At 32.7% G+C, this 26,651-nt stretch overlaps 1 protein-coding gene across 1 annotated transcript in view; it reads left to right on the top strand.

Annotated features, from left to right (window-relative positions):
• The first annotated feature begins 16,036 nt into the window (after positions 1 to 16,036).
• The window catches only part of LOC132748106 (uncharacterized), a 34,627-nt gene continuing 24,012 nt past the window's right edge, over positions 16,037 to 26,651 (top strand). Inside the window, exons 1-3 of the mRNA XM_060737657.1 lie at positions 16,037 to 16,183; positions 16,349 to 16,403; positions 25,597 to 25,764. Coding sequence (XP_060593640.1) covers positions 16,349 to 16,403; positions 25,597 to 25,764 — 223 coding nt within the window. The 5' untranslated portion in view covers positions 16,037 to 16,183. The remainder of the gene's footprint in view (positions 16,184 to 16,348; positions 16,404 to 25,596; positions 25,765 to 26,651) is intronic.

Here is a 26,651-nt window from a genome sequence, read left to right as displayed (position 1 = left end):
ATATACGAATTGCCGGTCCAGAATGCTAACCACTACACCACAGTTATTTTTATAAATAGCTCGCCGCTATAGTAATTAAAGTGATAAAGTTAAAAAAAAATATATATCAGACCAATTAGCACGAAGAAAAGGCAACGTCCCGTCCGCTGTGGTGTAGCATACTGGACCGGCAATCCACAGACCCGTGGTTCGAGTCCCGGCTGCGGAGTGCCGATTTTTCGTGCGATTTTTCTATATATATATATTAATATATATAAAGAAACGAGAGAATATATACACACATACCACCACATCGATATGCCAGTCCAATTACGGCACAGCGCCTAGCAGAACAGTCATAAAAGCATAGCCACTGCTCATCCACCATCACAAAAATGATGGTTTCAGAACAGCTTTATATACAGTCATAAACTACATTACACATTGAAACAGGGTCAACATTCGCATATATAGAGTTTGTTCTATGTTATCATGTCTCACAAATCAACGATTCATTTTTATAGTCTTCTTCACCGATTGGGACCAGAGAACTATATATCTATTTCTATTTCCGAAAGTCAACTGGATCTCGTAAGATCAAGTAGATCTGTAGGATTCAATGAATTTAGACAGATAAAGTATATATAATGGGAGATAATTAAATTCAATGCAGTTATACTTTCCCCTACGTGAGAGCAGATAAAGATACAAGTGTGCAGCTATATTGTTACAGAAATGAGAGAAAATATACACACATACCACCACATCGATATGCCAGCCCAATTACGACACAGCGCCTAGCAGAACGGTCATGATAGCATAGCCACTGCTCATCCACCATCACATAAATCATGGTTTCAGAACAGCTTCATATACAGTCATAAACTGTACTATACATTGAAACAGGCTCAACATTCGCATATATAGAGTTTGTTCTCTATTATCATTTCTCACAAATCAACGATGACATTTTATTGTCTTCTTTGATTGGGAACAGAGAACTATATATCTATTTCAGAAAGTCAACTGGATCCCGTTAGATCAAGTAGATCCGTAGGATACAATGAATTTAGACAGATAAAGTATATATAAAGGGAGATAATTAAACTCAATACAGTTATACTTTATATATATATAGAAAAATCGCTCGAAAAATCGGCACGATGCAGCCGGGACTCTGGATTGCCGGTCCAGTATGCTCACCAGTACACCACAGCGGCCGTTGCTTTTCTTCGTGCTAATTGGCCTTATATATTTAAGTTATTTTTAACTTTATTGTGACATACCATCATTTAAGACCGACTTGAGTGGCATTATTTCAGATAGTCAGTTTTAATATTTGCCACTATGTAGGCATATAATGAACATTTCCAAACAACAGAACTAAGCGGTACTAAGTTATATATATCAAATATATATTTAATTTTACAATAGGTGAAAACATTTTGACAAGAAACATAATACCCCATGAAAGTTATATTCATTTGTAGTGCATATAGCATAAACTATTACAACCGGCTTACGGGATCTATTATAGTAGGGTACCCTACACCCCCCTAGATCATTTTAAACTTATATATATAAAAAGAGGATATTTTTTCGTGTGAGTGAAATATGGAATATATTTTCGCAAAACATGATAAAATTTCACATATTTTCACGAGCCGGGCAATTTATCATGTTGAGTAAAAATATATACCATATTTCACGAAAAACGAAAAATAACCTTTTTATTTAATTTCATTATCAAAGAAAAATGGTCACGAGCCCCCTTGCTTGCTTCGTAGCTGCAATTGTACAGCGCGCAGTAATTTTATTATTACTTGTTTTGCACGCGATATTTGGCGCTACATTGCGACGTCACGTAAACAACTCTTTTAACGCCTGTACAGCGTTAATGACTGAATTAAAGATAGTGGTGTTCGGATTTATTTTCTTAGTTAGACTATTTTCTATCATTCTAGATAGTTTTTAAAACACAATTCAACAAAATGTTGTAATGTATTTATCAGAGTTTTTAAACAAAATGGCGAAAAAGTCCCTTAAAATAAATATGTGATTTTGACTCCGCCCACTTTCATATTTAAATATGAAATATATTTGACTGATATAGCACCATATTTCATGGGTAAAATAATAATATATAATATATATATATATATATATATATATATATATATATATATATATATATATATATATATATATATATATATATATATATATATATATATATATATATATATATTATATATATATATATATATATATATATATATATATATATATATATATATATATATATATATATATATATATATATATATATATATATATATATATATATATATATATATAATATATATATATATATAAATATATATAAATCACACGAAAAATCGGCACGCCGGGACTCGAACCACGGGTCTCTGGATTGCCGGTCCAGTATGCTAACCACTACTCCACAGCGGCCGTTGCTATTTCTATGTATTATTTCTCGCTCATGTCTTTCTTTCTTTCCTATATATATAAAAGAAGTTCAATTCCTTGTGTGGATCTCATGTATAAAAAAAGTATGTTTTGGGAAATGCAGAGTACAAAGTTCGTTTATAAACGTATAAAAAATAACGAATTTTTTACTCTGCATTTCCCAAAACATACTTTTTCTATACATGAGATCCACACAAGGAATATACTGTATATACGAGGTATGTTCAAACAGTTTGTGGATTTTTGCTGTCATTTTTTACTTGGTTCATAAAAACACCCTTAGTGGATATGAATCGAAAGAGTGTCTTTATTTTCAAAAGTAAAATTTACTTTTATTGTTAACTTTAATTTCCTTTACGAGTTATGTGCACTTTAATAACCATGGCAACGCAACATCGGCGCACGCCGAAATTTTCATATAATGTTTAAATATAAACACATGTTGAAACGAATTAAATGATTGTTATATGAACCTAAATACAAGTGATCATCTATTTATATTAAAATGACATAAATCCGACTTTTGGCGTCGTTTGGACGTTGAATAGATGAATAAACAAGTTTTAAGCAGCAGTAGACAGACGGGTAAGTTGGGAAGTATAAACCCCGTTTAAAAACTAGAAATTCGCTCTTTCAGAAATTTTTACCAATAAATGTGGTATACTCCTTTATATTTTTATAAGGTGATTAAATTAACGAAAAACAATGAGTTGTCGAACAAGTCTCTTGGTTTCAGGTCGCGCAAGCGATTCAAATACGGCAAATACATGCTCACAGACAGAAAGGGCGACGAATAATTTTAGCGGCAAATTGTTGGGACGTTTGTAACGTCAATTGCAAAAGATCTACAGAAGTTCAGGCATTATGACAGTTTTGCGAGATGTACGACATGTTTAATTTCTGCATCGGGTCTATGCATTCAATTCTGACAAAACAATTTAATTTAATTAAAATAATATTTTATTTCATTCATCAGGATATATGCGTATTTACAATAAATACTTGTAGTTATTATTTGTATTTTCTATATTTACCCTGGTCCTTTTGATAATTAATGCTAGCCGGTGTTCAGTAGATTTACCGCATAGAATAATTGTCAGTTGATAAAATATTTTCTTTATCATCGATAATCATATTGTTTAAAGATCGGACGTGGGCGGTTTCAAAATGATATTATCAATCAACAATTGAATTAACTTAATAACACTGTCCGTTTAGTGTCTAAATTACTCATAAATCCCGATAAAGAGTGGAAAATATGCGGCACTCGGACCTTTATACGGAGAATGGAGCGAATAGATGACCACTTTATATCTCGGGTCATCATCGCAAACAGAAAAATGGTTTTGGTATATGATCCGCAGATATTGAACACTAAAAAGAGTACTTTCAGAAACAATGACGATGGTAAAATGATTCATTTATATTGCGACGTCACGAACGTCATTTTGTTTCATCATCAGCGTGCGCCGGATTGTGCACCCCTTGTGATTTGTAACTGTCACAGAATTGTTATTTGTAAACATATTGTATTGATTTTTTCACTGTTTATTAAGGACATATTTTCATATATGTCTCTTGTAAAATCATATACGCAAATTTAAAGATGTGAACAGTAGAGCCGCAGTCCACGAACTTTTTGAACAGCCCTCGTATATGATATCAATTATGCATTTTGCCTGGTTTTGTTAGTATGTTCATGGTACAGTAGGGTGAACGTTTCGGTTGTCAAAAATAGCGTTTTTCGTGCGTCCGTTTTTCGTGTAACGTGCGTGCGTATAGCGTGCAACGTGCGTTTGCTGAAACGCTTTCTCAAGCGTGCATCGTTTACAAGCGTTTAACGTTTATCGTTTTCCGTGTATCGTTTTTCGTTTATCGTTCGTCTGAAAGCGTGCGTTTCTTATTCCCAGAAACGTTTAGCGTGCGTCTGCGTTCGTCTAAGCGTTTTGTGTCTGTTAACTTACTTTTGAGATGTAAACGAATATCTTAGATATATTATGTAAATTTCTTGTTTCTTAAACATGTAAGAGATGTTCTGTGTCCCTGTCAAAGAATAGAAATATTATATAAAGAAGTATGATTGTGATATTTACATTAAAGTTTTAAAGTTTGTGACCTCGAGGTGAATACTGGTCAGATTTCTACATGCTTTACGCCGAAGATTAATTAGTTTTAATCCTATTTTACATACGCATAAGATATAATTACTAATTAATTGCAACATTTTTGATATTCAATTCAGCAAACAGGTGTTTATATGCGTACCAATTAGATATGAAGTTCGTCAGACATCAAATGATGGTAATCAGACTAGCACCCCACCCCCTTTACAAGTAAATCTTCTGACTTTTCATCAAAGACTGTCCGAATCCTATCCGAATACTATTTAGGGTGATAATTATTTCAGACAGTTACTTCTTATTTTTTCTTGACAGATTTATATTGATATGTAACAGCCTGGCAGGGACTCGAACCCCTGACACTCGCGGAATACGATTCCGCGGCTCTTGAGTTCCTCTGAGCTATTCGGCCGCTTACACGTTTTACTTGTTTAAATACTGAATAGTTATAAACCTACTGTGTACGCAAATATTTCTTCGAATTTCCCAGGGTTACTTAGCATTGTGAATTAATTTCTAGCTGGGCTATACAAATGTATGTCAGTCACAGCTAGGGTGAGAAAAAAGGTGCATCCTGACATGGACTCGAACCTGTGACCCTCTAAATACCGTACCGCAGCTGTACCGACATTTGTTAATACAAAAATGTAGTTTCATTATTTGTACATGTATAGTGAACATTTTAATAATTATACATTGTACATTGTACTATTTCTATATTTTTGTACAAATAAAAATAGCTAGATTTTTTTCTAGATAAAAAATTCTATGGAGGCTAAAATATACCATGTTGTACTTTTTAGACATGTAATCACAACAGACAGGCTTTACAAAATTTCCCTATCTGTCAGCTTATAATTAAGACATAGACAATGATAGACTACTATTTTTGTATGTGGCCTGGGCTTTTACTGTTCACTTACAAACCGTATAACACTGATAGTGTACAGATGCGCAGGCTGGTCTGGATCCATGCTGGTCGCAAACCCATTATGTTGGTTTTATCGTGACGCAGCTCAAATATATCTTAATCTTATATGAGGTCCATGATATAACCCACTTTGATAAACATATATAGCTTTCTTGATTTTTTTTCTGTATATTATCTAAAATCACTTTGAAGGTTTATCAATCCGTAATCTTTACTTAACATAATACCCCTTTGAGATACCCGATATGAGCCTGTGTCGCCCTTTGGTAACTTAAAAGTATATAACCTTTCCATATATAACCATATAATTCTTTGAATATTTTTCTCAGCTGAGTTAGATAGGTATGCTGTAGTCCCAAGTCACTTGTTTAACTTCCCTCAAGTAAGTTATAAAGCTCAAAACTGATAAAATTCTAACTATAATATACTTTAATATCACCTATCTATTTATATAAATTTACAAAAACCCATTTTGCATACTAATATATCTTTTGGGACCTGTACAATTTCAATTGATTGTAATTTTAATTTTCCTACAATATCAATTTTATGCTTCATAGGTAGGTCAGTTCATTAAAAAGAGCATAATACAAGATCCCTATGAAAAGTAATGTAATTGATAACTCAATCCAAATAAACTTTATTAATTAAAAGCTTTAAAAAGATGACTTAAAAAAGAAGATTTCAATTATTGTCCATGAAAAATATAAATGTTATAGTAAATTCTTTGTGGACCGCAACTATTAAAGAAAGCAGTGCCACATAAAATGTTGATACACCGGGTAATTTTACCTTAAACTTAACCTCTTAGGAAATGATACAGAATTTTTTTATATAACATAAATCTATTATTTTGATTAACAAACATATCTAATTGACTAAAATAAGGTAGTCCTAACAAATTTCATTACAAAATATGAGAATTATGTCAAATCTCCTAAGACGCCTAAATGTCCAAGATAATGCACTAAATCACTACAAAATATGAAAATTTTACCTATTATAAGAGCCTTGGAAATTAAACAAAGCTATAAGAGGAACATTAATCTATCATATTAATTAACAAACGTATCTAATTGACTAAAATAAGGAAGTCCCACCCAATTTCATTACAAAATATAAGAGTTATTGCAAATTTCCTAAGATACCTTACTGTCTTAAGATAGAACACCAATTCACTACAAAATGGGGATTTTTACCTTATTATAACAGCCTAGGAAATGAAACAGAATTATAAGTGCAACATAAATCTATTATATTAATTAACAAGCATATCTAATTGATTAAAATAAGAATATCTCAATAAATTACATTGAATATTCAAAAAATTATGGCTTATTTCCTATGATGTATAACTATACAAGCTTACACACTAATTCATTAAAAATGGGAGTAATATTACCTGATTATAACCTCATGGTAAATGAATCAAAGTTATATAAGCAACATAATATTATTATATTAAGTTATACCTACATCAAATTGACTTATATAAGAAAATCCCAACAAATTCATTGAAAATTAAGAAATAATGGCTAATTTTCTATAATGCCTTATTAATAACTTTACCACACCAAATCATTGAAAATTTGGGTAAGTTTACCAAGTTATAACCTTCTGGTCACTGAAACAAAGTAAGTAAAGCCAAATAATGTTATACTATCAAGTAACTACTACATCTAATTGACTAAAATAAGAAAACCCCATTGAATTATATTGACAATGAAGAAAGATAGGGTAAATTTTCTATGATGCCTATTTGTTCAAGCAAATACATTACATCTTTAAAAATGGGGGTAATTTTACCTTATTATAACCTGGCAACATATTACTATAATATTGAGTAACAATTACATCTGTTTGATTGATATGGAAAAAATTCCACCAAATTTCATTGAAAAATAAAAAAAGGTATGGCAAATGTCCTATAATGCAAACAGAGGGATCTGCATGAGGGGTTCAGATCCACTATCAGTAAGGAAGTGTTCCCTTCCCTGTCAGGGGACCATTACTGGCATGGTATATGGAATCACAAAAAAGATACTGTAAAACTGATTTTTTTCATTTTTACAGCTCAGAACTGTTCACTATTGAGGGGAGAAGATGTGCAAGCAGACTGATAGCTTAGCCGGTAGTCAGCTTCGACACTGTATTCAAGGGGTCCCTGGCTCAAGTCCCAGTCAGGCTGCATATTTTTCTCACCCTTTGACATTTGACTCCCAACAGTTAGTAATAAAACAATGTGAAATTGGCCTTGAACTTTCATACCATCACCTATTCCAAAGGGGACTGTGATGGATGGTATAAAACTCAAAGTCCTATTTCACATTGTTCACTGTACCCATTCAAGGACGAATTTCAATAAAGCAGGGGAATATGTAATGGTTCTGAACTGTTCACTATATGGGGAGATGATGCGTAAGCAGCCTAATACAATATAGTTCAGTCGGTAGAACGGTATTCCAAGGGTCCCGGGTTAAAGTCCTGGTGAGGCAGCACCTTTCTTTTTTTAACTTGTGACAGTAACAAAAAAGGAAGGTATTAGGCATTTAATGTTCCTTAATAATAATATAGCATATTATAACATATAGTGCATAAAATGTCAATAACTTTCAATTTCAATACTATGAAACATATTTTCTGATGCGCTGCTCTTTTGGTAAATCCATATACTTAACAGTTTACACATGATTCACAAATTATTGGAGTCCAACACTCCTCCCCTCCTGGCACTTAATGGATCGAGGTGCATGAGGTTGACAAGTTTCTCCATTTTCCTCATTTTTTCTCGCTTACAGTTTCGGGCCCAAAATAGAAGTTTATTCTTAATATAACACTTCAATTCATTAAATTTCATTAGGCTTTTCACACTTCTATAATCGTTTTTATCTGTTATATTAAAACATATTTTATCAATATCTTTTTATGGAAAGAATAAATATATGCATGTAGTTTTACAGCTGATAATTTTTTCAGAACTCTTATATAAAATCAAATTAATATTTATTTTCCCAGGGAAATTTCATTATACGTTATATCACCGAAAATCTTTTTTATATCAATCATGTTTGCAAGTATGTTTTATATTATATATATTTAAGAAATAATATATCCAAAACAGTGATTTTATCGCTCAATAACATCACTGTTTGGAGTTCGGATGCGAGGAATTATATCACGAGGGTGTAGCCCGAGTGATATAATGATGCACATTCGAACGACAAATAGTGATGTTATCAAGCGATAAAATCACTGATTTGGATATATTATTTCGATTCTAACACGACATCAACAAATAAATGTTGCCGTACTTGATAGTTAAGCAAATTTGCGCCTGATTTGTTTCCGTACTTATTTTCAGCGCGTCAGATTTTTAGTGGTTACGTCACGTGTATAATGATTACGTCACATGTCTAAATATAGAATGTCAAACTGTGCATCTGTTGCATAATAACACACACTTTCTGTTCTTCTATGTTCAATAGGGTAAATGCGGGTCATGTTAGAATATATTATAACCCATAATGCATGGTATTTATTATATATATTTATCAAATTGAAAAAAAGGTGGTTAAAAATTGAGGTTGAAACTTTCAGGGCCGAAACGTCCAGGAGGTGTAAAGTCCTGAAACATATAGATTTAGCCCTTGTCTGGAAAATATGTTGGGCTGCCGGTCTGCAATGTATGTTTTCCTTTATTTAAAAAGGTCATGTATTAATTTCGTTCGCCTGTATGTAAATGATTTGATAATTTGATCGCTGATTTGCTAAAGTTACTACCATTCGTTTTATTTTGTTTACGCCAGAAGCGGTGTCGAAGTAATTATCATCTATCTAAGAGATTCCTGGTATAAAGCAAGGTATTTTTTCAGAAATGTGCATAAAGACGACCCTGTTAAATCATTTTTAATGCATGTATTAGCGCTTGATGGCTTATAATTTCAATAATCATTTGTTTAGGCTGCCCGACAAAAAATAATATTGTGCCAGGTTGAGTGCATTCGCGGATTGATATCATTACAGCTCTAACCTGGGATATAAGATAAGTTAGTTAACATAAACCCGTTTAAAATATATGAATGGCTAGCTATCATTTAATCAAATCACTAAACGATCTAGCTAAAGTTGTTAAATATTTATGATAAGGATATTTTATTAACGTTTAGAAACGTTTTCTATTTTGCGTGCGTTTAGCGTGCGTATATTTTTTAGCGTATTTCGTTTTGCGTGCATCTGCGTATTTCGTTTCATAAAGCGTGAGTGTAACGTGCGTTCGTACAGCATGTAACGTGCGTGCGTTTTTTCCGGAATGTGCGATTTGCGTGTAAACTGGAACATTCACCCTACTGTATCACATACACAAAATAAAGACCGTGTAAAGAGAAATAAGAGTAGTTTTTCATTTACGCGCCTATAGTATAACGCTAACATTTATTCTAACACTATCGGAATTTTTTCTATATAAACAAAGAAGGCCCGAAGCGTGCATTATTCTACAACAATGCACTCGCCGTTCTAATTATCTCCCAGTGTATTTTCACATTGAAGGCGCCATTTTGTTTGAAAAATCTGATAAATAAAACAATTTTTTGTCGAATTTTTTTGTGAAAACTATCTAGAATGAAAAAAAATGGTCTAACTAAGAAAATGAATCCGAACACCAATATCTTTAATTCAGTCGTTAACGCTGTAAAGACGTTTAAAGTGTTGTTTACGTGACGTCACAATGTAGCGCGAAACAGCACGTGCAAATCAAATCAAAGTACGCTATTTTAATGTCAAGTTTTACATATATTTCACTTTTAATAATTTGTATTTCGCTTGGAAAATTATAGACTGAAATAAAATAAACAAACAAAGTTGTATCAATGTTTTCAAAATTCGTTATTCTCAAAATGTTTCTACACATGGAAGATTTAACGACAGTTTTTTTCAACCCACTGGAACGGCCTTTAAAGAACGTTTCTATTGGAAACTCTGAGGCGAAAACAAATTTAACCACCAAACAGTCATTGAATTTAGCACTGGCCCAGTGGCCCATGGCCAGTGAAAATTAGTTCGGGCCAGTGTAAATTTTAAGAAAATGTAGTTAAATATATAGTAGAATAAATTCAAAACTGGAATTCGGGCCAGTGAATTCAAAATCTTAAATTCAATGACTGACCAAACATAAAGTCCAGCTTTATAATAATAATTATATTTTTTCTTGACGTGTTAAAATGGAAATAGATATTAATTCTTCGTGCATTATTGTATAATAATGCACGTTTTTCGTTCAAATGCTTTGTAATTAATCACTCAGGCCTATCGGCCTTCGTGATTATATTACTACGTAATTGAACTCAAACCGTGCATTATTCTACAACAATGCACTCAGAATTGATATCTATTTCCTAAGAGCGTCTTTACACAATGTTTGTATAACGCTAATGACGTCACGTCAAATTATATGCACGGATGTGCAATACCATATTTACTGAGTGGCAAAATCGGCACCGGTGTGTGATAAAGCATATTAATACATATTAAGTGCATGTCAATAAATTTCAATTTTAAGTGATATGAAAAATATTTTCTGTTGTGCTGTCATTGTAAATCCAATAACTTAACATCACAACCAGTTTCCTTATTTTCCTCATTTTTTCCTCTCGATTACAGTTTCAGACCTAAAATAAAATTGCGTTCTAAATATTTATATATACTCATATATTGTAATGCCCTAGAAATTTTACCTCTTTTAGTGATTTCACTGGATTTTAGTATTGTTTATTTCTACTTTCACTTTCGTTTTGAGAAGCTTTTACTGGCAACAATATAGTAAATTATGCGGTGTCCCAATAAAACATACAGGACATCAACTTAAATCTACGTATTGTGCCAGCAATTTAATCATTCTTGATTCTGGAAGCTTTTCCTTTAATGTTATCCATGTCCCTTAATGTTATCCGTGGAATCCTGTGTATTTGTGTCGCCTTGAAAAGGTGACATATAGGGGTTACTTTTGTCGGCTGTGTCGGCGGCGTCGTTGTCGGCGTCCCCTAAAGCTTGTCCGGAGCATAACTCAGTCACTATAAGTCTGATTGACTTCAAACTTGGTATGCATGCTTCTTTCAATAACCCGAAGTGCAGTGCACAAGGACCGGTACTCTGCAGTTCTTTTTTTTGAGTTAATGCCCTTTGTTAATTTTTATACTTTAATTTTGTCCGGGCAATTTCTCTTCAACTAAAAAAGCTATGGATTTGAAACTTCATAGGATAATAGATCTCATTAAGAAGAAGTTTAGTGCATAAGAACCGGTACTCTGCACTTCCTAATTTTTGAGTTATTGCCCTTTGTTAATTTTCATACTTTATATTTGTCCGGGCCATTTCTCCTAATGTATAAAAGCCATGGACTTGAAACTTCATAGGATGATAGGTCTCATTAAGAAGAAGTGCAGTACACAAGAGCAGGTACTCTGCATTCTTATTTTTTGAGTTATTGCCCTTTGTTTATTTTCATACTTTAATTTTGTCCGGGCCATTTCTCCTTAAGTATAAAAGCTATGGACTTGAAACTTCAAAGGATGATAGATCTTATTAAGAAGAAGTGCAGTGCACAAGAATCGGTACTCTGCATTTCTTATTTTTTTAGTTATGGCCCTTTGTTAATTTTCATACTTAATTTTTGTCCAGGCCATTTCTCCAAAAGTATAAAAGTTATGGACTTGAAACTTCATAGGATGATAGATCTCATTAAGAAAAAGTGCAGTGCGTAAGAACTGATACTCTGCATTTCTTATTTTTTGAGTTATTGCCCTTTGTTGATTTTCTTTCTTTATTTTTATCCTGGTCATTTCTCCTCAAGTATGAAAGCTATGGACTTGAAACATCATAGAATGATAGATCTTATTGATAAGAAGTGCAGTGCGCAGAAACTGCTGCTCTGCACTTACTACTTTTTTAGTTATTGCCCTTTGTTATTTTTCATAATTCATTTTAATCCTGGCCATTTCTCCTAAACTACATTGTTCACAAGGCGACACATCCGACTCGCGGAGTTCTAGTTAATCTGTTTTCGTGACTTCTGTCAAAATAGTTAATTCCTTTATTTTACACTCAAGATTATATAGCTCGATCGTTTATGATGCAGCCTCACTTAATATATAGATTTGCCTCATAAATCCATCTGAATTTAATTGTTAACACTGTATATTTATGAAACATTGCAATGCATTTTCAATTTCGGCCATGTTGGACTATTACGTAGAGATTACGTAGTGAATGCAAGGGATAGTTCTTTATCCGATTGCGCATAAGGAACACGTTACCCTAACTATTTTACTTTCGATATTAGCGCATGATACTGTAGCTTATAAATATTTCTAAAAATCATTTGTTGAGGCTGTGACAAAAATTAATTTTGGTGCTAGGTTGAGTGCATTTCAGTTCTTACATAAACTCGTTTAAAATACATTTCTAGCTACCATATATATGATAATCAAAATTTATCGCTATAAAACGATCTACATGTAGCTTAAAAACTTAAAATGATTGCGATATTTTAATAAAGGTTTAGAAACGTTTTCATTTTGCGTGCGTTTTAGCGTGCGTATATCGTTTAGCGTATTTCGTTGAGCGTATATCGTTTTTCGTGCGTCTGCGTATTTCGTTTCGTTTTGCGTGCGTATAACGTGCGTTCGTATAGCGTGTATCGTGCGTTGGTATAGCGTGTAACGTGCGTTTTGCGTGTAAACTGACACGTTCACCCTACTGTACATGATTTTCAATTTTGACAACAGTTTGGAGGTAATACTTTTATATTGTATACAAAATGGGCACTTATTCTACTTTGCAAGTAGGAATTATATCAGCTTGGAACACCTGAAGTAGATTGCTCTACAAATCTCGAAATTTTGCATGCAACATAATGCGCCCCCATCAGTGCTTACAGCACTTTGATTTTACTTAGTTTGGCAAGACCCCAATACAGAACAACAGGACATGTTAAGAAGGGAATACTTACAAAGTTTCGATAAGTTAATCACAGCGGGTAAAATGAAGTTTTGATTTTTCATTTGCTATTAATACACCATATGTTTCCAATTTGTATGGTATTAGGGGCACATAGACCGAGGGAGATGTCATAAATGGTCATAAATATGAAATTCTGTTACATTCGATATCTTGATATATATTTTATCCTCTTTAATGAATGGATTTGGACACAATAACCATTTCAACAAGACATTGAATTACGCATATTAAAGGTCAGGTTCTAAAAAAAATTATACTGGTAATTTCTGTTTACTTGATGGATTTCTTTCAAACTTGTACACAATAATCTTTCGTTCAAGACGTTCAATTCTTCCGACCTATGTGTGAACTTGACCTCTGGCTGGCCTGGAATCTTGACGATATGAAAACGTTAAAGTATGTCATATTATTATCCTCCGCCGGTTCAAATGGGAGGTGATATTGTCGGACCCTTTAACATAGAGTTATGAGCCCTGAATTATTTTGGTTCTGTATACTTTTGCGCTACTTCTCGGCAACTGCTGACTGGATTTTAAGGAAACGTTTTTGGAACTGTGGTTGTTTGTTGTTAATTACTATAACTAGCATTCGTCGGTTGATAGAAATTTTAACGATTTCCCTTGTTTTCTTATATCTGTTGACCATGACCTTACAATGACCTGACATGGAAGGTCATTAATATGGACACATAATGGTAGTCGTAATGTCATCTTTCGGAGTAACTTGTCGTCTTTTAGTGTTAGCTCTTGTTGACTTCTACCGGGTATGTTAGTAACTGAAACTTTAATCGAGCCCGATAGATGCCGTGGTTCTGTTAGTTTATATGTCGGCAATACGACATATATTTACGCGACATGTTACTTCCTGTTGTGGAATAAATTATGGCGTCTTGACTACTTTTTGCTAACATCTGTGCATGAGCATCACGATATAATTCTTGTCGACATAACATTACTTCTTCCTAATATCTTTTCATGTGTCTTTAAGGTGGATGGAGGGAGGTTGGGTAGGGGCGTGAGGTTGAATTCCTTCTACTTTATGGTCGTGGCCGTTCTGATGATATTTAGAATTTTATAGCCCGGACAATTCAAATTTTAGCTAAAAACCCTCACTTGCATGTGTGAAAAATACCTACCGATTCGTCTCGTATTTTCTGTGAAAATTTCGTTTACACTTAGGTGTTTACAAAATAGGGCTTGAGAATTTCACAGCACCTTTTTGTGCCAAATTCGTACGAACTTATCACACACGTGTGAGGAATTCGAGCGAATTTTTCACACGTGTAACGAATTTGTTTTTGTGAATATTGAGGTTAAACAAAGCTGCTTTCAGGCCAAGGTCAAATGTCAGCCGTTTCCGTTCAGAAATAGAGAAACACAAAGCCAACATCTTTTGTGAATGAACTATCCCATATACTTATTTTATCACACACCCGTGCCGATTTTGCGACTCCGTAAATATGGTATTGCACGGCCGTGCATATATTTTGACGTGACGTCATTAGCGTTATACAAACATAGTGTAAAGACGCGCTAAATGTTAGCGTTATACTATAGGCGCGTCAATGAAAAATGACTCTTATTTCACTTAAAACGGTCTTTATTTTGGGTATGTGATAAATAGAATATTAAATTCGTGTAAGTTTATTACTGAATTTATTGCACTCGTTGAATAAAATAATATTATGCTCGCAAGAGGCTCGCATAATATAATTTTATTCAACTCGTGCAATAAATTCAGTATTGAACTTACAATCATTCAATATCCTCAATATAATACCTTTTTATCTCGGCTGTTCAATGGTCAGGGTTACATTAAACATCAATATCTGCTAAAAAAAAAAACACAACTTTTAAACTGCATAGGATGATAAAGTATTTTCGTCCAATAACTAGATAGCCATTTCACAGCATTGAAATTTTATATAATGATTATTTTCACTGAGTAAATGACTTATGGCAACAAACGTCAGAGTCAAATAATTATTTTACACTATACCAAGAACCGTTTTGAGTCAATTAAGTACATGACTATTTTACCAAACGCTTTTAAATGTTGATTGCAATCAATGATTTAAACAGACCCATATATTTAACGGTCATGGTCCAGCACGGTTCAAGAAAAAGCTATTTCTTCTAAATTATAACAAGCAAAAAATCGGCCATTGGCATATAAACTTCATATAATTGGCAACCACGTTAAATCAAGTAACAGACATATTCCGTTTATTGACTTTGGTATTTTTTTAATGTCAGCGTCACAATGCCTTTGCAGAAAACTTGCGTTTTCGCTCAATAGAAAACCACCTGAACTACTTTTAAAACTTCTTAGGTGTATATATCTTTTAATGACAATTTGGTTATTAATGTACTGCCATAATTAGTGTAAATACGGAATTTATTTCTTTTTAAGCTTAATTGGTAGTGATATGATGACAATAAAAAGGAATAAACATTGTTTTCACTACACATGACGTTATCTATGAACCATTAAAAGTGATTGAAACTCTGTCTTGTTTAAATTATAGACCAAATACATCAGTGATTATTCAACAATATGTAGCATATTGTTTTGTGCTACACTATGGAATGAAGGTTATGCCGAACCCAAACTTCCATGGCATGGTACCACATGTGGAAATGGCAAGGTACGATTTAACCTAATGATTAAAATAATATCATGCTAAACAAGCTTCTCTTTTCTTAAATTGCTTAATCTAAAATTGTAACTATGCCATAATAAGTAATCATCATTTATCAATTAAAATAATTGCATCACTCAGAAATATATGAATCTGTCTATTTATCCTTAGATGTGTCAATCAGGGCATTGCGTCGAATCTCCCCTAGCACCTCCAGTCGACGATGGTAAGTGAAGCTTCAATTTAAAATATTTACGATTTTCAAATACAATCATCGTCGGTATAAACTTTGTGGTAATATTTCATCCTTGCACAACGTGAGTTCCCATAAATAGTAAAATACCACAGAGAATTAACTATCATAATTATTTTAACACACCGTTATAAATATCTACTGTGAAAACAAACATGTGCGTCACTGCGTTTCAAGCAGGACAAAAACCATAATCCGTTTTGTAATCATCTACTTACTCTATAATTACCTGTAAGCAACTACACATTCCAGTTTTACAATACGTTATTTAAGGAATGATATATTCCAATTTCCCAGACAGTGATTTTATCGCTCAATAAAATCACTGTTTGGAGTTCGGATGCGAGGAATTATATCACGAGGGAATAGCTCGGGCAATATAATGATGCGCATCCGAACGACACCGATTTGTATATACTATTTCGATTCTAACTCGATATCATCACATAAACATGTTGCCGTACCGGATATTTAGCCTAATTACGGCTTATTTGTTTCCTTTCTTTATTTTCAGCGCGTCACATTTTTAGTGCTTACGTCACGTGTATAATGATTACGTCATATGTCCTAATATAGAAGGTCAAACAATGACTTTATTTAAGAAATAAGATACTCAATAAAATCACTGTTTGGAGTTCGGATGCGAGGAATTATATCACAAGGGCGTAGCCCGAGTGATAAAATGTTGCGCATCCTAACGACAAGCAGTGATTTTATCAAACAATAAAATCACCGATAAGAATATATTATTTCGGTTCTAACACGACATCAACAAGCCGTAACTGATATTTCCTTACATTGCGCCTGATTTGTTTTCATACTTATCTTCAGGGCGTTATATTTTAGTGGTTATTCACGTGTATAATGATAACGTCACATGTCTTAATAAAGAATGCCAAACTGTGATTATACTGCATAATAACACACCGTAGAATCCTGTATGTTCAATAGGGGACAATGCGGTCGAGTTAATATACATAAAAACACACTATTTGCGGTTCTTCTTTGTTGGGAAAATACGGGTCGTGTTAGAATAAATTATGTATATGTTAGTGCTCATTCGTGCTATTCTACACAAATTTGAAAGTTCGACTAGAGCGATAGCGATAATCTCTGTAGAACAGCTACGGAAGCATACTAACACACTTTGTACCAAGCTTTATTTTGCTTCATTTATAATCGCTTTATTACATCACCACTTTTGTACACACGCGGTTCTAAGTATTATGACAAATAGAAGGCGACTATGAACAGAACTTCTTAAATTATCGACTTTTTTCTTCTATGAAAATAAACATATTTTTTAATTCTACAGAAATTAGAAATATTCTCCTGTCGCTATCGCTCCCTTCGAACTTTCTCATTTCTGTTATAACAGCACGGATGAACACTTACATATACATAAATCCACTAAGATGTCTAGTATAATATAACTATTATAATATTGTTACTATATAGACTAAAATTGTTTTATTCACATTTTCATTTTTGTAATAGAAATTCGTAATAGATATCAGAAAAAACTACCAAAAAACTGGCATAAAACGTGAATTTCTCTCTCTTGTGCCCTTTCACACTTTTTCACCTTCCCACTCCCCAAATACCAGCTTATAAATGGTCGTAAGCTACCTAACACCTATATAATATTTAAAACATAAAACAACATCCCATGTTATGTTTGTTTGTGGAGAAAGTGATTTAAAAGGACTCCCCTGAGGTTTAAAATCCTAAAAACATAACATTTGAATTTCTTACATAAATGAGCTGGGGCACTTTAAACAGAAATATAGACAAAAATAGTTTAGAAATATACTTTGAAAATCGTATTTTTTATGTTTTTCTTAGCCCGATTTGAGTGAAAAGCGTTTAAACGCTTTTCATTTTGAGTCATTTTTTACAACTTGAATAATAATTCTGGAAAAACAAAGTGGCAAATGATCTGAAATTTTGCACAAATGTTAGTGGTCTTAACCTACATCAAATTCTACATTTATCTGGGGAAAAAAATCTATCCCATCATGTCAAAAAACCTAAGTGGAGTCCCTTTAAGGGCTTTTTAATGGAAATAATTCATTCAGCGGATGTACCGTTTGATTTCAGCAGTTGCATACTTATATGAGAATAAATTCATTTCATTAAGTTTCTTTCTTATTATTTTTATTTTAGTTTTTAATTTTTCTTTTGCTGCTGGGAATGTGCGTTACCGCTGCCCCATTGGAGCCTCAGTGAAAAAACTACACTAATATATGCAAGGTGCGAAAAAAAACTCAACCGCTATATAGCAGTTGAGTTTTTTTCCTATATGAATCAATGACAAAACTGTACTGCTATATATCAATACAGTTTTCAACTGATCATTGAAAGTGTACTGAGTATAATGGGTTAGTAAGAAAAAGTTCCAAACCATGCAATAATTCCACATTACAGTCGAGTTCGACATACTTTAACTGTTTTATCGCATGGTGCAGCGATTCGTCTTTGATGTTCCTCAGCTGTTATACATCAGTAAATGCTTTATGGTGATAACGTACAGTGCGATATCTCAGATAACGTGTACTTCTTTTGAAAAACGTGTGAGTTATTTTAAATAAAGCACAGTTATCTAAGTGCATTTGGTTTATGTATAAGCTTAACCGTAGACAAATACACTACAAGGGTCACTGGACGGTACTAAAATTTATGCAAGAAAAATAACGAATATATTCAGTTTGGGGAAAAATAATGGGGTACTGGGGATAAGGCTGTCAGTTAAGATAGAAATTGTGTCTGTGGCTTGAACGTACTTGTTTATTAACCTTTTTATCCTTTTACGGTTTTACCTTAATTCATTTTATGCTTTTGAGTTGATTACCGTTTTATCCTTGATTTTTTTTTTATAATTTTATCCAAAAAAATAATTTCACATTTTCAAAAACGAGATTACTTTTATCACGACTAACTATGGAGAGCTGTCCTGCTGTCCTATTGGCCCCGGCGTCCGCTTCCAGATTTCAGATTTAAGTTTTGATGCAGTAAAATATTTTTCACTAAAATTTTTACATTTCTTAAGGTATCAAATTCAAACTTCAAATATATGTTCCTTATCATCAACTACATCTCATGTGCAAAGTTTATAACTCTTGCACCAATATTTTGATATTCATTTCCCCTTGAACTTAGAATTTCCTTAAAAATTCTTTAACTGTTACTTCTTTATTTCTTTAGGGATCAACTTCATACTCCTTATCATTAACCATATGTTATGTGACAAACTTCATTACTCTAGCACTAATATTGCAAGACTAATCTCCCCATCAATTTAGATTTTTTTTACTTGAAAGATGTTATTTTCTAACTATAACTTCTTTAGTTTTAAAGGTGTCTACCTCAAACTTAACAACTTATTCCTTATCATCAATTACATCTTATGTGACAAGGTTCATAACTCTTGACGCAACACTTTCAGATTAATCTCTTTGAACTTTAGATTTTTTTAAAGAAATATTATTACTTATTTTATGCATGCTTTTCAGTAGATTACTGATTTATCCTTGAAAATTATACTTGATAATTTCACAGAAAAAAATATCAAAATATAATTTCACACTTTTCAATGACGAAACTACTTTTTTATGTTTTTCCCAATCTTGTTCCTCAATTTTATTTTTGCTGATAATTTGACAATGTCAGGCTGTTTAGAGAAAAACAAAGCTGAAATTGATAAATAACTAAAATGTCAAAAGTAATAAAATGAAGAAAACTTACTTGTATCCATCCAAATTACCAATCACCAAATATCATCTCTAAATGTTTTTGTTTCATTTTTACAGTCTGAAAAATACATTCCTACCACATGCAAAACTGCTCTTTATGACATTTGGGCATATTTAAGTATTCTACGAGCAGTATCTGCCGTATGCTTTATGAAAACTTGAACAGCAATGACAGCCATCAGCCCGAAGAATTACAAAAAAAAGTTAACAACCCAGCGTTCGTGCGGCAGCCTTTCAACAATTCCAAGTTTCCAATTTCCTACCCGTTTTTTGAATATTTACACATCTGTCAACACTAATATTGTCTGTTACAATTCTCAAATAAGTTTTCTTTCTTTTAAAAAGTTGTATGACTAACAAATCCAAATAATATTCCGCTAAATCAAACACAATTATTTTCCTCCTGTGAAATACACAACTTTTAAAAATGGCGACCGCTTACGTTTAACAGAACCAGGTCTAATATAAATTTGCAGTAAAAAACAGAAATATGGATGGATGGGTGGACTTTTTCTCCTACCAGAATTGTTTGTTTTTATTATTAAAACAAGCGATCATTCATATTTTTTAAAAAATGAATAATATCACCGACATTTAACGTTGATTATCGAACTTATTTTTCAGCCCAAGACTTCTTGTGTTTTATGAGAAATTTGACTACATGTACATAATAGAGGCTACCAGTGGGGAAAACAGATTTTAATATTAAAGTTAATATCAAGAAAATTTCGTTTTAACTTGTTTTCAAGCATAAAATAAAAAATGACATTTGTTTGTTTGTTGTGGCAGATGAAATTTTATTTCATCGCTTCAACTTTAAATTTTTAAAGCTTATTCGATAAAATAAAATTTCATCTTACACCCAAACAAACAAATATCCTCTTTTTCTTTACTTTGCAAGGTATCTTCTTCAAATACATGTATATATTTCTTATCATTACACACATGTTCAGTGGCAAAACTCATAATTCTAGCTTGACTATTTCCAGAATTTCCAGAATTATTCCCCTTGAACTTGGAATTTATGTTAACAAATATTATGTTTAACTATAACCTAATACACAATTATACATTCTTGATTTTTCTTTCATAGTTTTTTCTTCCTTTCTTTGTCCTGTATTTTATTAGTCGACCTTCGCTGTCTCCTGTGACAGCTCTAGTTTAAGATGTTCCCCATGTGGTACCTCAATTTTATTTTTCCTTACAATTCTGAAATGTCAGGGCTGTTTAGAGAAAGCAATAAAAAGAAAAATCCTACTTCAATTCATTCAAATTACCAATGACCAAATAGCGTGTCTAAATTTTGGTTTCATTTTTACAGTCTGAAAAATGCACTTCCTTTCCTATGCAAAACTGCTTTTGGTGACATTTTGGTCATATTTAAGTAAATAACTCCCTAATGCAATATGAAAACTTGAAACGCGATGACAAATATCAGCCCGAAGAATAAAGTAAACCACCCAGCGTTCGTAAGACAGCCTTTCAACAATTCCATGTTTTCCTTATTCTTAGCCGATTTTTAGCTCACCTGAGCACGAAGTGCTCAAAGGTGAGCTTTTGTCATCACTCTGCGTCCGTCGTGCGTCCTTCAAAAAATGGCGTCAAACTTTTCAAACAACATCTCCTCCTAAACCACATGGCCAATTGCAACCAAACCTTACAGAAATGATCCTTAGGTGGACCCCTTTCAAAGTTGTTCAAAAATTTAAATTCCATTAAAAACTCTGGTTGCCATGGCAACCAATAAGAAAAACTTAAAAAATCTTCTTCTAAAAAACCCTAAGAGCTAGAGCTTAGATATTTAGCATGGAACATCTTCTAATGAGTGCCTACCAAGTTTGTTCAAATCAAAGCCCTGGGGTCAAAATTGGCCCCGCCCCAGGGGGTCGTTGATTTTCCCTATATGCATATAGTAAAAAACTTAAAAATTCTTCTTTTAAAGAACTCAAAGAGCTAAAGCTAAGATATTTAGCATGAAACATGTTCTAGTGGGTATCTACCAATTTTGTTCAAATAAAAGCACTGGGGTCAAAATTGGCCCCGCCCCGGGGGTCATTGATTTTCCTTATATGTGTATAGCCAAAACTTAAAAAATCTTCTTTAAAAAAACCCAAATAGCTGGAGTTTAGCTATTAAGCATGAAACATCTTCTAGTGAGTGTCTACAAAGTTTGTTCAAATAAAAGACCTGGGGTCAAAATTGGCCCCGCCCCAGGGGTCTTTGATTTTCTCTATATGCATATAGTAAAAACTTAAAAATTCTTCTTTTAAAGAACCCAAAGAGCTAGAGCTAAGATATTTAGCATGAAACATCTTCTAATGAGTGTCTACAAAGTTTGTTCAAACAAAAGCCTTAGGGTCAAAATTGGCCCCGCCCCAGGGGGTCATTGATTTTCCCTATGTGCATATAGAAAAAACTTAAAAAATCTTCTTTTAAAGAACTCAAAGAGCTAGAGCTAAGATATTTAGCATGAAACATGTTCTCATGGGTGTCTACCAAGTTTGTTCAAATAAAAGCCCTGGGGTCAAAATTGACCCCGCTCTGGGGGTCATTCATTAGCTCGACTTTTTTTAGATATATACATATTATATATATACATATATATTTAATATTTATATACATAATATAAATATATATATATATATATATATATATATATATATATATATATATATATATATATATATATATATATATATATATATATATATATATATATATATATAATGTATATAAATATTATAATTAGTAATTTACAATATATATATATATATATATATATATTACAATATACATACATATATATATATATATATATCTTTATTACTTTCACCTTATCGTAAATTTCCACTTCATATAACATCACACTGTTTGTAACTTGCATTTTCTAACATCATACTTTAAGTAATAAAAACACACACGCCCTGATATGTGAAGTTTTATTTATTTAATATATATATTTTTTTTTTTTAAACATACTTTTATAGATATATTTAACCGAGTTTATGCCATATTGACCGCAGGCTATAATTTCTTTTGTTAAGTACTACACAATGGCCATTCAATAACGGTCTATTCATAATCGATGTAATTTTATCACCTTTCTAGCGACTGTGTTTCAGTTCAATTTTTGATACTATACAGTACACTCGTATTGAGATTTTGTGCTCGATTGTGTGCACATTATACATGTTATACACCCCTGATGAAGGCATAATACGCCGAAAGCACTTGGGTATTTATACTTTAGCACTGTATGAACGTTTATTTTCTCCAAATTTATTGTTATTTTTTCCACGTTCTATATATATTCCGCGGCCTATATACAGGTGAGCGACTTTGGGCCATTATGGCCCTCTTGTTTAATGTTAACTCATCTGTCAATAATTATTTACTGTCTGTTACAATCCTCAAATAAGTTTCCTTTCTTATAAATTAATGTATGATTAACAAATCCTAATATTCCTCTGAATCAAACAAAATTATTTACCTCCCGTGAAATACACAACTTTTAAAAATAGCGACCGCTTATATTACTCAAAACCTGGTCAAATATAAATTTGCCTTAAGTTACGGAAATAAGATCAGATGGTGTGACTTTTTCTTCTTCTATAATTGTTTTTATTTTTAACTCAGGGGATCAATTATGTTTTGGAATATAATAAATAATATCATCGCCATTTAACGTTGATTGTAGAACTTATTTCACTTAAGTCCACTTAAAATTGGGCTACCAGTGGGGAAACAGATTTTAATCTTAAAGTTCATATTGAGGAAATTTCATTTAAACTTGTTTTTAAGCTTAAAATGAAAAAAAAAAATGTTTGTTGTGTAAGATCTCGTGAACTTTAAAAACCGTCCTCTCACAGTTATAGTTTATCGAACTCGACTGTTATGTGGAAATATCATGGCCTAGGGCGGCATCTCGGGTTTAAATACATATTTTGCTTCTCTTAATAGAATTAATTCCCCACAGGAACATTTTTATGGTACATTTTTTGTAAGGCCCTTTCACACTAGACGGTGCTTTCACTGCGTTTGCAAGGCGTTGTTTAATTTAACAAAAATAAAAATGTGAAATATTTGATGACATTGAGACTTAACGGCGTTTTCACGGTGTCCTCACGGCAATCAATGCGATACTAAGGAGTTTCCACGGCGTTTTAAATGGCGATTGTTTGCGCTCGTAATGATCTTCTACTGCGTTTTATGCACTTCAACTGCGCTTTTACGGCGCTTACACGGCGCTCACACTGCGCTGAAATAAAAAAAAGCTCCGTACGTTCAAGCCAAAGACAAAACTTTTTCAGACTGACAGCCATATCCACAGAACCCCATTATTTTTCTCCAATCTGAATATATTCGTTGTTTTTCCAGGCCAAATATTAGTACCGTCCAGTGACCCTTGGGTATTTGTCTTCGGTCACGCTTATACATGAACCAACTCTAGGTGTATTTAGGTAAATGTGCTTTTGAAATAACGCACACTTTTTTCTAAAGAAGTATGCTTTTATAGGGTTAATGCACGTTTTTCCGTGTTATAACATCTGCAGAGTTCCGAGGAACGTTTGGTGCCCCAGCCCGGTAGGGCGAGGGCTCAAACAGTTCCGAGGGACTCTGCAGACTTTATAACACGAAATAAACGTGCGTTGACGCTATTATAGCATACAATTTAAAAACATATTTAATACATAATTAAATCCTTGTGTTCGGACGGTATTAAACCAATTCTACATGTTTTATGTATACGTTTATTTTTCCGGGGCCAACAACTTGGGAAATACAAATGCTCAGAACCGAACGAAATTTCGAATTTCAATTGATTTAACAAAGCTAAACATTGGAGATTTATTAATTTTTTTCAACTCAAGAAAAAAATTAAATTAATCTACCCAAGATAAAACATGATCCTCAGAAAAGCTTAGAATGATTTCAGATTGACGGTAAAAAGAGATTTCAGACATCAGAATCGTTTTTTTTTTCAAGCACACAAGTTTATAAAAAAAATCAGGCACTAAACATTATTCTCTCAAAGAAATATAAAGAGCATTTATTAATATAAACATTAATAAAACAACATTTTCTCATATTCGTTTTGTGTTATCTTGTTTTGTTAATTAATCGGAGGGTTATTTAGAATGACAGATATTTGTTTACATTGACAACTGTCCGTTTCTTAGAAAGGGCGACAACCAAGATTAGCGGCGATGTCTATACGCCGTATTTCCGGCATAGTTACTTGTGTGCTGCTCGCCGTTTTGTGATTAAGGCCCTCGAATCAATAACAGGCCAGATCGTCAAGTCTTTTGTTTGTTTACTAATATTTATACAATGTCCTTTACAGTCAAGTAGGTATCATATTGTTGACAAGCGTACATGTATTTCTCAAACTATTAACACATTTTTTTGAGCAGAAGCGTGTCCATTTGGAGATACCCCTTACATTGTTCCGTACAAGAAATTGAGTTGTTCCGATCTTCTTGGATCTCCTGCAACAACTTACAATTGTTACATTGAATCGACCAGGCAACACTGCTGTGCTACTTGTGAAGCTATAAAGAAATCTAACACGGCGTATAAAGGTATGTTTTTGCTATGATTTACTCAATATATAACGCATTTTTAGCTCGACTATACGAAGAATATGGAGAGCTGTCCTAATCGCGGCTGCGTCCAGATTTCAGATTAAAGTTTTTGTGCAGTAAAATGGTTTTCACTAATTCTTTCTCATTTCTTAAGGTATCAACTTCAAACTTCAAATATATGTTAATTATCACCAACCACATCTTATGTGACAAGGTTCTTAACTGTAGCTACAATATTTTCAGATTTCTGTACCCTTTAACTTAGAATTGTCCTTAAAAAATACTATTTTTTACTGTTACTTCTTTATTTCTTAAGGGATCAACCTTATACTTCAAATGTATGTACATTATTATCAACCACAACTTATGTGACAAGGTTCATGACTCTAGACTATTTTCAGATTTAACTCCCTTGAACTTTGAATTTATGTTAAAAATGTTTTTTTTTACTGTAGATCTAATTTTATACTTAATCATACATAATTGAGTTTTCTTTTATAGTTTTGTCTTCCTTACTGGGTCCAGTATTTTGTTAGTGGATCTTCGCTGTCTCCTGTGACAGCTCTTAATGTTAAGGATATCATGTTTTATGCTTTTTTAATGCTCAAATGGTCTAGTCATTGTCAGAGAACGATTTTTATCTTTTCATTTTGAGCATAATCATTATGTTGCCTTTTGCCAAATTTTGTATAGTTTTAAAAAATGGATGGCCTGAATTTATTGATTACCTTCATGTTTTTTTTTCTGTTTTTTGTTGTTTTTTGTTTGTTTTGTTTTTTATTTTCATAATTCTTTTCATTAAAGGGTTAGGTACGTTTTGGGTCGATTTTGGCCCATCGGCAAAAAATATTCAAATTTTGATATTTCAAAATTAAATTATATTT

This window comes from Ruditapes philippinarum, unplaced genomic scaffold, assembly GCF_026571515.1.
Source record: "Ruditapes philippinarum isolate M1 unplaced genomic scaffold, ASM2657151v2 ctg11286_1_1_1_1, whole genome shotgun sequence".
Lineage (NCBI taxonomy): Eukaryota > Metazoa > Mollusca > Bivalvia > Venerida > Veneridae > Ruditapes > Ruditapes philippinarum.
This window is presented reverse-complemented; position numbering and strand designations above follow the sequence as displayed.